Source organism: Choloepus didactylus, chromosome 12, assembly GCF_015220235.1.
Source record: "Choloepus didactylus isolate mChoDid1 chromosome 12, mChoDid1.pri, whole genome shotgun sequence".
NCBI lineage: Eukaryota > Metazoa > Chordata > Mammalia > Pilosa > Megalonychidae > Choloepus > Choloepus didactylus.
The window spans coordinates 59,680,479-59,695,295 of NC_051318.1; the positions used below are offsets into that span (position 1 = coordinate 59,680,479).

General features: G+C 38.1%; 1 protein-coding gene across 7 annotated transcripts in view; it reads right to left on the minus strand.

Moving 5' to 3' along the window:
- Positions 1–14,817, minus strand: part of SCEL (sciellin) — a 121,790-nt gene that overhangs the window by 59,899 nt on the left and 47,074 nt on the right. For all 7 annotated transcript variants that reach the window (XM_037799963.1, XM_037799964.1, XM_037799962.1 and 4 more), the window contains 3 exons: positions 8,297–8,377; positions 6,144–6,209; positions 4,458–4,517 (listed from right to left, as the gene is read on the minus strand). In XM_037799963.1, the coding sequence (XP_037655891.1) occupies positions 4,458–4,517; positions 6,144–6,209; positions 8,297–8,377 (207 nt within the window). The remainder of the gene's footprint in view (positions 1–4,457; positions 4,518–6,143; positions 6,210–8,296; positions 8,378–14,817) is intronic.

Below are 14,817 nucleotides of genomic sequence, written 5' to 3' on the forward strand. Positions count from 1 at the left end.
CTCCCTCAAGAAGCTTTTCCCATTCTCCAACTGACCAGAGCCCCTACATTTTTTTAAAACCTTAGAGCATTTTTTCTTTTTGCATTTCCTTTATGAGACTTACCTTATTATACTTTATAATATAGCAATTGCACACTTGTGTCAATGTTAATGATCCTGTCCCTACACCCACACACACACCCTGCTACAATTTAGACCTCTGTTTTACATTGCATCCCTTGAAGTCCTTAGCATAGTGTCTTTCATACAGTGGATGCTTAATACAAGTTTTTAATTGAAACCATAAATACAGGTACATTGAATAATTATAGTGTCTAGCTTTGGACGATATATTTCCACAAAGTAGCTATTGGAAAATACGTGTGCATCAGTAAGTCTGGCTTCCTTCTTGAATTCAACCTCTACCTCACTCCAAGTAAGCTAAACCTGCCCTGCTATTTCCATGTTGAAGAACTGCAAAACTCTTTTTTGGCTGCTCTTTCAGGAGCAGTGTGTTTAAGCTAAACCCCTGGGTTCTGGAATATCCCTCAAATCACATGGGCTCAGCTCCTCCCTCAAGCCTGCAGCCCAGGTGTGTTTCCCAGAGCAGAGTATTCTCCATTTCTTGCTCTCGGTCTCCTCTTAGTCTATCCTCTCCCAGTCCCCATTTCTCTTGCCTTCCTCATCTAGTTTTTCAGTTCACAAGGTTTGCTTCTCCCTTCTTCCTGCTGTGGAATCACATGTTTTCTAAGGGTTCTTAATGTTTCTGTATCTTCTTGAGTCCTCTCTTGTGTGGACGGGAGGCCGTGAGGCCCAATAAGTCCTCAGTTATCTGGTCCAGACTCCGAGGTGAGGGATACTGGGTTCTAATCGGGATGTACCACTTACTAACTGGTGGCTCTGGGCAAATCAACTGACCTCTTGCTGCCTCAGTTTTCCCTAAATTTACTGTAAAACAAAATAATAATTGTATCTACCTCAGAAATCATCAACTCTCAATTAATTTTGGCCATTATAATAGTGTCCAGTCAGTACTAAAATTTTCATTTAATATATGCTCACTTTATTTATTTTAATAACTGCATTTAGAGAAACCAAGACTGGCTCACTTCAGAGAGGTGTAGTTTTGAATCACTTAGGCATTCTGAAGGTGCCTGGCACAACATATCACCAGAACCAGCAACTGAGGCAGTCATCTAGAGACCTTGACAATACAGTAAATTAATAGTCATCACAGATACATCCCAGAGTAATTTGGGCAGAGAATAAAAAAAGTATTTGCAAGTCCCCCTTGAGAGACTGGGGGGAAATGTGTAAATATTAAACTTCCTCTCCTGGGGAATCCCTGGTATTCTCACAAGCAATGGGGACTACCAATTCAATAGGCCAAACCCTCAATCTTGGGGCTTGCCCTTATGAAATGCATTCCTATAAAGAGAAGCTAAACCTACTTATGATTATGCCTAATAATCAGCCCCAGAGAACCTCTCTATTCTTCAGATGTGGACTCTCTCTCTAAGCCCACTCAGCAGGTGAACTCACTGCCTTCCCCCCCTACATGGGACATGACTCCCAGGGGTGTAAATCTCCCTAGCAACATGGGACATGACTCCGGGGATAAGCCTGGCCCTGGCATCATGGGAAAGGCTTCTTGGACCAAAAGGGGAAGAGAAATGAAACAAAATAAAGTTTCAGAGGCTGAGAGATTTCAAATAGAGGCAAAAGATCATTCTCGAGGTTATTCTTATGTATTATACAGATATCCCTTTTTAGTTTTTAGTGTATTAGAATAGCTAGGAGGAAATACCTGGAGCTGTTGATCTGTGATCCAGTAGCCTTGATTCTTGAGGATTATTGTATAACTATACACCTTTTACGGTGTGACTGTATAATTGTGAAAACCTTGCGATTGACACCCCCTTTATCCAGTGTATGGACAGATGGGTAAAAAATGAAGACTAAAAATAAGTAAATAATGTGGGACATTTTGGGTATTCTTTTTTATTGTTTTTTTTTTTTTTCTTATTTTTATTTATTTTTTGGAGTAACGAAAATGTTCAAGGATTGACTGGTGATGAATGCACAAGTAATTGATGATACTATGAACCATTCTTTGTACACTTTGGATGATATCTGGTGTGTGAATATATCTCAATAAAATTGCATTAAAAAATAGTCATCACAGAGATGACTCCTTTAAAGTAACATTACATATTGGATGGTGGGATTGAAGGCTGAGACTAAGTACTGAAATACAGAAGTTGTTGTCTGTGACATAAAATTGATTAACACTCCATCCTTGTGTAGTACAAATGCTACAACAGTGCCTCATTATTGTTTCTTTGTTTGAAATTCTACCTTCCCACTCTTAGGCTGAGAATCTGCCTCCCCAAGGGGAAGAGCACACCTAAGATTCTACCAATTTTAGCCCCAGTCCTTCCTGCCTGTTGTGAGTCACAATGATGAGATTATCAGTATTTCGGGCTGCTCATGTTTATCACAACAAATTTAGAACAAATCATGAGAAGACACTCTGCGGTAAACTAAATAAAATGGAGACTGTATTCTGGGTAAAGCAGTTGAGCTTTTAAAATGACTTCAAATTGATAAAAGGTTTGGATATTAAGTTTCATCATTGCATTTGCAACAAATTAAATGGTCTTAATCAGATAGCAGTACTGTGCCATTTCACAAGGAGCATCACCCAGAGCAGTTTGGATAAAGAAGCTCTTTCTCCTCCCTATGGATGGTTCACAGCAGTAATATTCTGCAGTGAATATGTCTATGCAGCATTTTCCCTGGTCCCTCTCTAAGCAACCACTGTCCCCTGTGATGGCTATAGCAGGCCATGGGATGTGCGAATTGTGGGTCGAGAGAAAGGACAGGAAAGTTAAACGAACGGCAGCTCTAGTGGTTTTTGTTTAAGTCAAAGCATCACTTCCCTTCAATATCACTCACCTATCCTTCAAACTATCCTGATTGCCCACCAGAATACTATCAAATATCTATTAAAACCAAAATTTTACCCACAAACAAAAATAAATAAATACAACAAAAGATCCAGGCCTTTGGACTAGAAATGGAAACGAAACATTCATGATGCTTTCTACAGTCCCCCCTCATAGATCCAGAGCTCCTGGTATGTGTACAAATTTGCACAGAAAGCATTTTTGTTTCTTCTCGTTAGTTTTTTCAGAGACTGTTATACCTAGCAACATTCTTAGCATTACTAAATTCCATGAAACAAGGAAATTTGTGTGTGTGTGAATTTGGGCTTTAAACTATAAAATATTTATACTCAAGATTTTCTCACTGCTCATCCTGTTTTTGACCTCAATCTATTATATAAAGCATTGTGTCAAACACAGAAAGGACATATGGTGAATAAGATACAGCATCTGCCCTCAGAGATTATAGAGAAGATGAGACATTTACACAAATAACATGAAACAAAACCAAATCTGATTAAGTGCTATAGAAATATAAATGGTGGGTGTCTAATAGCTTTAGAGAGGCAGAAGCTACATCTCCCTGGGTTGCTCAGGGAAGACTTCAAAGAGGAGGTAATATTTGAGCTGGATCTTGAAAAATGGGCAGGGTTTAGAAAGACTGAGATGGTAGCCTTGAGCCTAGAAAAGGCCTCCAGATGGGCAGAATAGAATAAACAAAGGCAGAGTGTCTAGAAACTATAGAAAGAAGCGGTTTAGTTTGGTTTGCATGCAGGATAAGATAAGGGTCAAGTCAGAAATAACTCTAGAATGTTAGTTTAGAACTGGACTAGAGTAGCACAGGCCTTGAATGAAGTTCTATGCTGTGGAACAGGCAATGAGGAGCCATTGGAGTGACATGGTTAGAACAGAATCTTAGGAAGAAAACTCTGACATTGATGTGGAGTAATAGTTTACTAAGGGGAGGGACTGGGGGGTGTGAGTAAACCTGGAGAGCTGCTCTGATAACGTACGCTGGAAACCATGAGGGTTTGAACTGGGGAGGCTGTGTGAGCCTGAGGGGCATTTCAGACACTTAATCAGACATCTGATCCCACCTAGAGGGGAAAGAGAGAGGGAAAGCAAGAATGGTTCCAAGAAGTTGAGATCCCAAGAATGAAAGAGCAGAAGAGAAGTCTGCAGAAATAGCATATTTGGGAAGGAAGTGGGGTATGGCCTAGGACTTCTTTGATGGGGAATGCTGCGGAGACAGAAAAGCAGAGGTCTGGGCCAGCGATATAAACATGAGGCTGGAGGTTTGGAATGAATTCAGAACCAAGGCAGTGGGGTCCCTGGGATGAGGAAGCAAAGGAAGAGAGCCCATAAATGCCATGACGATCCACCATTAGGGACCCAGATTCTATCTTTCTTTAAATTATATATAATAAATAGCATTGGAATTTCATTCATATTTGCAACTTTTAAAGGTACTGGTTAAACATTTTGAAACATAAAGGAAGGAAAACAAGCTCAAAAGCTCTGAGATCTCACCCTTTCTCCATCTTCTGAGGGGAAGTGGCCACTTTGACAACGCTATCCAAATCCAGGCTCCTTCAAATGATGGAAAATAAATATAAATCAAGGGCAGTAGAGCTAGAGCTGCAGTGGCCAAAAACTTTCATTCATTTTCAATGGAGAAAGTGATCATTTATGTGTTGTTCAGGGATTATTTAGTTTAATAGAATAATAAAACGAATATATTGTATCAGCTCATGGCACACACAGAGCCGCACATCCCACCCTCGACACAATCCCACACACCCCTCTATGCCATTCCTCCTGGGCATCTGCTCTGCCACCTAGTGCTCACTGGAATAAACACAATTTCTCCCAAGGATGTGTACTGGCTGCTCCCTAGTTCCAGACTTTTAAAAAGAAAATAGCTCTGCCAGTAAACAGTTGTGTTCAGAAGTTTGTCTACTAGAGCAAGGAGCATTAAGCTACATATCCAGTCACTTAATTAGTCTGTCACATGGGGAGAAATGTATGTCTTCTTAGGCTTCCATAGGGAAAGAAAATAAATTTTTAAACCATAGAATAGATGAAAGCACCTGGCATATAACGGGCATGAATCCAAGCTAGTCTCCCTAAATGTGAAAAGGAATAATTAGGAAACCCTTATAAGTTTCCTGTAATTAAGACCTGCGTTTTACAAACAATGTCTCATAAATGGCTAATAGGCTTCCATGAGGAAGGGATTTTGTAGTCAAATAAGTTTGGGAAGTGGAACCTACTTTTGGAGATTCAGAACACACATATGCAAACTGAAGGCTCTGAGAAGTCCTGTACCAGAGAGCTCTATTTAATTGTGTTTTCTAAGAGTATTGGACAGAACATGCATTGACATCTTGAGGCACAGTTTGGGCAATGCTGAGTTAGAAGATGCTTTTTAAATTACTATGTAAAACGGAAACATGATTCTTCCCAAAGGTAAGGTGTTCATATGATTTAGCTTTCAAACTGGGACCCTAATGAGACTCAAAGGGGATGATAAAACAATAAACGTAATTTAAGTTTTGAACTATTTATTTGGCTCGCAAATTGTTTCATTGTATTGGTAAACCTACAAAATAGCATTGTTCAAAAACTGCTTTCAAAATCAGTATTTTCTCCAATAAAATAAAAACAAGATATATCCAGAACAACTACTAACTCAGAAAGCATATGCACGATAAAAGGCATAAACCAGGACTGTCCTGGGGAAATCAGATCATAATGTCACCCTACCCATAGGCTCCAACACAATTTGTGAGCATCTTCCTGATGATGATGTAGGAGAGCCAAACATGACTCCATGCAGCCAATTCTAGGCATTGCATTTGTACAACAGGCTTAATTAAATGATTATAATTCCACCTATTCATTTATACATCAATACCAACTATGTCAAAGGCTTTGGGGCAAGATCTGGAAATAAAGAGATGAACAAGCCTTTTCGCCTTCAAGAGATTTGATCTTATTCTGAATATCTTTGGCTGTTTTCTTAATGCCAAACTGAGAATAAAAATAAAAGGAATAAAATTCTGTGAGTACATGTAAAAATATTTCTGCCACCATATTGAAGGCAGATGAAAAACTGGGTTTACTTATTTTATTATTAATTGTTTTGTATTTTAAAGTGTTCTAATAAAGCATACTATATCATTTCCACAATTACTTAGATGCAGATCATCATACCTTGTATTTCTTGCAAAAGGTCTGTTGGTTTCTGTATATACACCTGGCTTGGGTGGACATATCTGCCTATATTTTTTAAGATAAAGACAATGTCTGTTAGATAAGAAAACACTTCTCTGTCAAATCTTAATTTAAAAGAAAACACTTATGTCCAAAAAGGTCAAAATGTGTTAGAGCCATAGCATTACTTGGGATATCAAACTTTACTGTAGCTCTTTTGATTGGCTGGAACTCAATCATTCCCTATTTGAAATTCCAAAGAGTCCAATACACTTATTTTTCAACTCTGCCTATCACTTTAAATATATTTTTAAATCATTAGATATATCTATAATATTTGTTCTAAATATGCCCGTGTTCATTTTTTTAGTCTCCAGATATCAATAAAGTATTTTCATATTTTCCCCATTAGATAAAATAATATTTTTAAATATTAAGAACCTTTTTCTTTGTTAATAGGTATAAAAGGGACGACTTTTCTTAAACACTTATCCTATTTGAATACTGCCAAGAAATATATTTGCTCAAATAAAATGGGAAATATGTTTATAGATCAAGTACCATTGAGAATCAAATTTTATGACGTTAAGTTCTGTCACAATTTATGATATAAGGCTTTTCTCTGCTGTTTTTCTAAGTATCTCATTGACCTACTTACACATACTTGCTTGTTCTCAAGAAACTATATTCAACTATTTTTCATACTCCTGAGGACATGTGTTAATTACAAAGAAAACACTTACCTTTTATATCCTTTCATTAAAATAGTCTTGCTGTGATTAAGGTAACCAGGGTTTAAAACATACAAGTTGTCCTAATTTTATCTTTAAGATCATTGGTGGAAGAAATTAGAGTAGTAAAAATGGATTATGCCAATTCCCATAAAATTTACTTTTTTGGAATCTAAATAAGTTAACTGAATTTAGATTAGAATTTAGATGGTACTAAAATCACTTTATTTTAGTCCCTTTAAAAAAAACCATATTCAAATTAAGTTTTAATTGCTCAAAACTATAAAAGAAAAAGGAAAATAATATAAGTAATAAGCTTGAGAAGTTATTTTTAAGAATATGATTATAACCATCTCACAAATAAAAGTTATAAACCTGTTTTATATTTTTAATTAACTTAGTGAAGAAATATTTCGTAGACTCAAAAAATTTTCACCCTCTCATTCTAAAGACATAATTTCACAGATACTGTGATTTTTCACTGAATAGAAATTCGGATCTGGGTTTTTAGCCCAAGAGAATGAACACCTAATGCTACATAGTTTGCTTCGCAGTCAGCACTTTGTAGCTGAAGTTACCCTCTTACTGATGAATAGTTCTATGATTGTGTATCAAGTGGTATAAAAAAAAATCACCATCAAAAAGTAAAAATACAAGAGAATCAAAGGCAGGCAATCACACGAATCTAATGTATTCAGTCTTCATTGATATACCCTTTTTAAAAAATATAATAATAATCATTTGAGATTATTAACAAGTTTAACAGAAACATACAGGAAGAGTTCCAGATCTCTGAATTTGTTTCTAAGTACTAATTATGGAGTGACGGAGATTCAAAGCTGAAAAGCAAGTCTGTCTTTCTTTCTGAAACTGAGACAAGTTAATTAGAACATTTTTTTCAAAATTTGTGATGGTTTTGAAAAAATTACAAATTCATTAGCTAAAACAAAATTAAAGAATTACATAAAGGTATTTCTAACATAAGTGGAGGTTTGAGCACTAACACAAAGTTACACATCATCTTTCATCAGAAGATAAGATGTAGCTATAAATGGGACACTTAATTAGGAATAAATAGAAGCCTATATAGATATATCCCCCAAATTTTAATATATTTTATTATATATGTATATGTTAGATGATGCCTGAACATAAACCCTTCCTGAACATGAATATTTTTCAGTTTCTATCTAGAAGGCATACTTTCATAAGACAAATAATAGCCCTCAGTATTCAAAGGCAAACATAAATACACATATGGGTTTGCAAATAAAATTACAAAAAGCTTTTCAAGTGCTTCTTTAGTGAATGTGCACACAAAACATGATCATGCTTTGCACAAACCAGGTAAATAACTCACTTACTTTCATTTTCCTTGAACATTTTCATTTTGGCAAGAAATTCTGTAGTACTGGGTCTTACCTATTATCCCGCTTCAGCTGGTTAGGAGAAGGAACAGGAGAACTGGGCTTTGGAGGTACTGGAGGGTGAACTGCTGGTTCCCTTTAAAACAGAAAACAGCAGATCATTTCACCATGGAAACATGATAAATTTTAGCACCTATTAACCAAATGCATTTACTGTCTACATGGAAATATCTCATGCAACTTATAAGAATCCAAGAACTAAACTTTAAAAAAGTCAGACATTAAAAGTATGAGTATTTTAAAAATGCATTTAAACTGATTTTTAAAAACTCTCTTCTTTTTAACTATAGCTTAAAATATAATGTGTTCTTTAAACAGCTTAATTTTTGCTAGAATATCTAGCTCAAGTTGTGACATTTGGGTCAGCAGCACAAGAGCAAAATAAATGGTCCTTGGGCATTAACATATAAGCTTCTTTGGGAATTATGTCAACTATCAGGCTGCTATGGAAACAGCAAGTAATGCTTTCAAGTCCACAGACTCAAGGTAAGGTTGATTTAAAGTTCTCAACTAAATCTCCTTAAATATTTTCAGCACAGGCCAGTTGGATGCTAGTAAAGTAGACATACTGTCAGCCTAAACTTTCCAACAAAGCAACAACTGTCATGATTTAATGACCTGGGAACTGGAGATGGGTGATTATGTGGGTATTTCGACGGGGTCAGCACCTTACCAAGGGCATGTCACTCCTCCCACCTCCCTCTGTGCCCCCCTATTATACTCAAGATAAATTCCAAACCAGCCAGTTAAAGGGCCCTTGTGATGCAGGCACATACCACCTGGCTTCTGTAGCACAGCAGGGAAGAGTGTGGTCCTGGGGTCAATCTGCCTGAGTCGCCACCTGTGTAACTATGGGTTAACTTAGCTCCATTTCCTCATCTCTAATAACCCATCTTATAGGATTGCTGGGGTACTGTCAGGACTATGTGAGATCATGTTTTTATTCAACACACCTTTATGGGTTGCTTTCTATAGGCAAATACTCTTCTAGGTGCTTGGAACACAACAGTGAACAAAATCCCTACTCTCGAAAGGCTTACAATAAACAAATAAATATATGCCAGATGGAGAAAAGTGCTATGAAGAAAAATACAGGAGGAAAAATAAAGAGTAATGGGGTGGGTGGAATGGCTAGGGAAAGCCTCTCTGAGAAGTGAAATTTGAGCCAAAATATGAAGGAATGTAATGAGCCATGAGGATAACCAGGGGAGGAACATATAAATAAGGGCATCATCAGCTTAGAGATGGTATTTAGCACTTAAAACTAGATGAGGGTGGGCGGGGCAAGATGGCGGACTGGTGAGCTGTATTTTTTAGTTACTCCTCCAGGAAAGTAGGTAGAAAGCCAGGAACTGCGTGGACTGGACACCACAGAGCAATGTGACTTTGGGCATACTTCATACAACCCTCATGAAAATGTGGAACTGCTGAGATCAGCGAAATCTGTAAGTTTTTGCGGCCAGGGGACCCGCGCCCCTCCCTGCCAGGCTCAGTCCCATGGGAGGAGGGGCTGTCAGCTCCGGGAAGGAGAAGGGAGAACTGCAGTGGCAGCCCTTATCGGAAACTCATTCTACTGATCCAAACTCCAACCACAGACAGACGGAGACCAGACACCAGAGAATCTGAGAGCAGCCAGCCCAGCAGAGAGGAGACAGGCATAGAAAAAAAACAACACGAAAAACTCCAAAATAAAAGCGGAGGATTTTTGGAGTTCTGGTGAACATAGAAAGGGGAAGGGCAGAGCTCAGGCCCTGAGGCGCATATGCAAATCCCAAAGAAAAGCTGATCTCTCTGCCCTGTGGACCTCTCCTTAATGGCCCTGGTTGCTTTGTCTCTTAGCATTTCAATAACCCATTAGATCTCTGAGGAGGGCCCTTTTTTTTTTTTTTTTTTTTTTTAATCCTTTTTTCTTTTTCTAAAACAATTACTCTAAGAAGCCCAATACAGAAAGCTTCAAAGACTTGCAATTTGGGCAGGTCAAGTCAAGAGCAGAACTAAGAGAGCTCTGAGACAAAAGGCAATAATCCAGTGGCTGAGAAAATTCACTAAACACCACAACTTCCCAAGAAAAGGGGGGTGTCCGCTCACAGCCATCATCCTGGTGGACAGGAAACACTCCTGCCCATCACCAGCCCCATAGCCCAGAGCTGCCCCAGACAACCCAGTGTGACGGAAGTGCTTCAAATAACAGGCACACACCACAAAACTGGGCGTGGACATTAGCCTTCCCTGCAACCTCAGCTGATTGTCCCAGAGTTGGGAAGGTGGAGCAGTGTGAATTAACAAAGCCCCATTCAGCCATCATTTCAGCAGACTGGGAGCCTCCCTACACAGCCCAGCAGCCCAGAACTGCTCTGGGGGGACGGCACTCACCTGTGACATAGCACAGTCATCCCTCAACAGAGGACCCGGGGTGCACAGCCTGGAAGAGGGCCCCACATGCAAGTCTCAGGAGCCATACGCCAATACCAAGGACTTGTGGGTCAGTGGCAGAGACAAACTGGGGCAGGACTGAACTGAAGGATTAGACTATTGCAGCAGCTTTAAAACTCTAGGATCACCAGGGAGATTTGATTGTTAGGGCCACCCCCCCTCCCTGACTGCCCAGAAACACGCCCCATATACAGGGCAGGCAACACCAACTACACACGCAATCTTGGTACACCAATTGGACCCCACAAGACTCACTCCCCCACTCACCAAAAAGGCTAAGCAGGGGAGAACTGGCTTGTGGAGAACAGGTGGCTCGTGGACGCCACCTGCTGGTTAGTTAGAGAAAGTGTACTCCACGAAGCTGTAGATCTGATAAATTAGAGATAAGGACTTCAATTGGTCTACAAATCCTCAAAGAACCCTATCAAGTTCAGCAAATGCCAAGAGGCCAAAAACAACAGAAAATTATAAAGCATATGAAAAAAACAGACGATATGGATAACCCAAGCCCAAGCACCCAAATCAAAATATCAGAAGAGACACAGCACCTAGAGCAGCTACTCAAAGACCTAAGATGAACAATGAGACCATGGTACGGGATACAAAGGAAATCAAGAAGACCCTAGAAGAGCATAAAGAAGACATTGCAAGACTAAATAAAAAAATGGATGATCTTATGGAAATTAAAGAAACTGTTGACCAAATTAAAAAGATTCTGGACACTCATAGTACAAGACTAGAGGAAGTTGAACAACGAATCAGTGACCTCGAAGATGACAGAATGGAAAATGAAAGCATAAAAGAAAGAATGGGGAAAAATTTTGAAAAAATCGAAATGGACTTCAGGGATATGATAGATAATATGAAACGTCCGAATATAAGACTCATTGGTGTCCCAGAAGGGGAAGAAAAGGGTAAAGGTCTAGGAAGAGTATTCAAAGAAATTGTTGGGGATAACTTCCCAAATCTTCTAAACAACATAAATACACAAATCATAAATGCTCAGCGAACTCCAAATAGAATAAATCCAAATAAACCCACTCCGAGACATATACTGATCACACTGTCAAACACAGAAGAGAAGGAGCAAGTTCTGAAAGCATCAAGAGAAAAGCAATTCACCACATACAAAGGAAACAGCATAAGACTAAGTAGTGACTACTCAGCAGCCACCATGGAGGCAAGAAGGCAGTGGCACGATATATTTAAAATTCTGAGTGAGAAAAATTTCCAGCCAAGAATACTTTATCCAGCAAAGCTCTCCTTCAAATTTGAGGGAGAGCTTAAATTTTTCACAGACAAACAAATGCGGAGAGAATTTGCTAACAAGAGACCTGCCCTACTGGAGATACTAAAGGGAGCCCTACAGACAGAGAAACAAAGAAAGGACAGAGAGACTTGGAGAAAGGTTCAGTACTAAAGAGATTCGGTATGGGTACAATAAAGGATATTAATAGACAGAGGGGAAAAATATGACAAACATAAACCAAAGGATAAGATGGCTGATTCAAGAAATGCCTTCACGGTTATAACGTTGAATGTAAATGGATTAAACTCCCCAATTAAAAGATATAGATTCGCAGAATGGATCAAAAAAAATGAACCATCAATATGTTGCATAAAGAGACTCATCTTAGACACAGGGACACAAAGAAACTGAAAGTGAAAGGATGGAAAAAAATATTTCATGCAAGCTACAGCCAAAAGAAAGCAGGAGTAGCAATATTAATCTCAGATAAAATAGACTTCAAATGCAGGGATGTTTTGAGAGACAAAGAAGGCCATTACATACTAATAAAAGGGAGAATTCACCAAGAAGAAATAACAATCGTAAATGTCTATGCACCCAACCAAGGTGCCACAAAATACATGAGAGAAACACTGGCAAAACTAAAGGAAACAATTGATGTTTCCACAATAATTGTGGGAGACTTCAACACATCACTCTCTCCTATAGATAGATCAACCAGACAGAAGACCAATAAGGAAATTGAAAACCTAAACAATCTGATAAATGAATTAGATTTAACAGACATATACAGGACATTACATCCCAAGTCACCAGGATACACATACTTTTCTAGTGCTCACGGAACTTTCTCCAGAATAGATCATATGCTGGGACATAAAACAAGCCTCAATAAATTTAAAAAGATTGAAATTATTCAAAGCACATTCTCTGACCACAATGGAATACAATTAGAAGTCAATAACCATTAGAGACTTAGAAAATTCACAAATACCTGGAGGTTAAACAACACACTCCTAAACAAGCAGTGGGTTAAAGAAGAAATAGCAAGAGAAATTGCTAAATATATAGAGACGAATGAAAATGAGAACACAACATACCAAAACCTATGGGATGCAGCAAAAGCAGTGCTAAGGGGGAAATTTATAGCACTAAATGCATATATTAAAAAGGAAGAAAGAGCCAAAATCAAAGAACTAATGGATCAACTGAAGAAGCTAGAAAATGAACAGCAAACCAATCCTAAACCAAGTAGAAGAAAAGAAATAACAAGGATTAAAGCAGAAATAAATGACATAGAGAACAAAAAAACAATAGAGAGGATAAATATCACCAAAAGTTGGTTCCTTGAGAAGATCAACAAGATTGACAAGCCCCTAGCTACACTGACAAAATCAAAAAGAGAGAAGACCCATATAAACAAAATAATGAATGAAAAAGGTGACATAACTGCAGATCCTGAAGAAATTAAAAAAATTATAAGAGGATATTATGAACAACTGTATGGCAACAAACTGGACAATGTAGAAGAAATGGACAATTTCCTGGAAACATATGAACAACCTAGACTGACCAGAGTAGAACTAGAAGACCTCAATCAACCCATCACAAGCAAAGAGATCCAATCAGTCATCAAAAATCTTCCCACAAATAAATGCCCAGGGCCAGATGGCTTCACAGGGGAATTCTACCAAACTTTCCAGAAAGAACTGACACCAATCTTACTCAAACTCTTTCAAAACATTGAAGAAAATGGAACACTACCTAACTCATTTTATGAAGCTAACATCAATCTAATACCAAAACCAGGCAAAGATGCTACAAAAAAGGAAAACTACCGGCCAATCTCCCTAATGAATATAGATGCAAAAATCCTCAACAAAATACTTGCAAATCGAATCCAAAGACACATTAAAAAAATCATACACCATGACCAAGTGGGGTTCATTCCAGGCATGCAAGGATGGTTCAACATAAGAAAATCAATCAATGTATTACAACACATTAACAATTCGAAAGGGAAAAATCAATTGATCATCTCAATAGATGCCGAAAAAGCATTTGACAAAATCCAACATCCGTTTTTGATAAAAACACTTCAAAAGGTAGGAATTGAAGGAAACTTCCTCAACATGATAAAGAGCATATATGAAAAACCCACAGCCAGCATAGTACTCAATGGTGAGAGACTGAAAGCTTTCCCTCTAAGATCAGGAACAAGACAAGGATGCCCGCTGTCACCACTGTTATTCAACATTGTGCTGGAAGTGCTAGCCAGGGCAATCCGGCAAGACAAAGAAATAAAAGGCATCGAAATTGGTAAAGAAGAAGTAAAACTGTCATTGTTTGCAGATGATATGATCTTATATCTAGAAAAACCTGAGAAATCAACGATACAGCTACTAGAGCTAATAAACAAATTTAGCAAAGTAGCGGGATACAAGATTAATGCACGTAAGTCAGTAATGTTTCTATATGCTAGAAATGAACAAACTGAAGAGACACTCAAGAAAAAGATACCATTTTCAATAGCAACTAAAAAAATCAAGTACCTAGGAATAAACTTAACCAAAGATGTAAAAGACCTATACAAAGGAAACTATGTAACTCTACTAAAAGAAATAGAAGGGGACCTTAAAAGATGGAAAAATATTCCATGTTCATGGATAGGAAGGCTAACTGTCATTAAGATGTCAATTCTACCCAAACTCATCTACAGATTCAATGCAATCCCAATCAAAATTCCAACAACCTACTTTGCAGACTTGGAAAAGCTAGTTATCAAATTTATTTGGAAAGGGAAGATGCCTCAAATTGCTAAAGACACTCTAAAA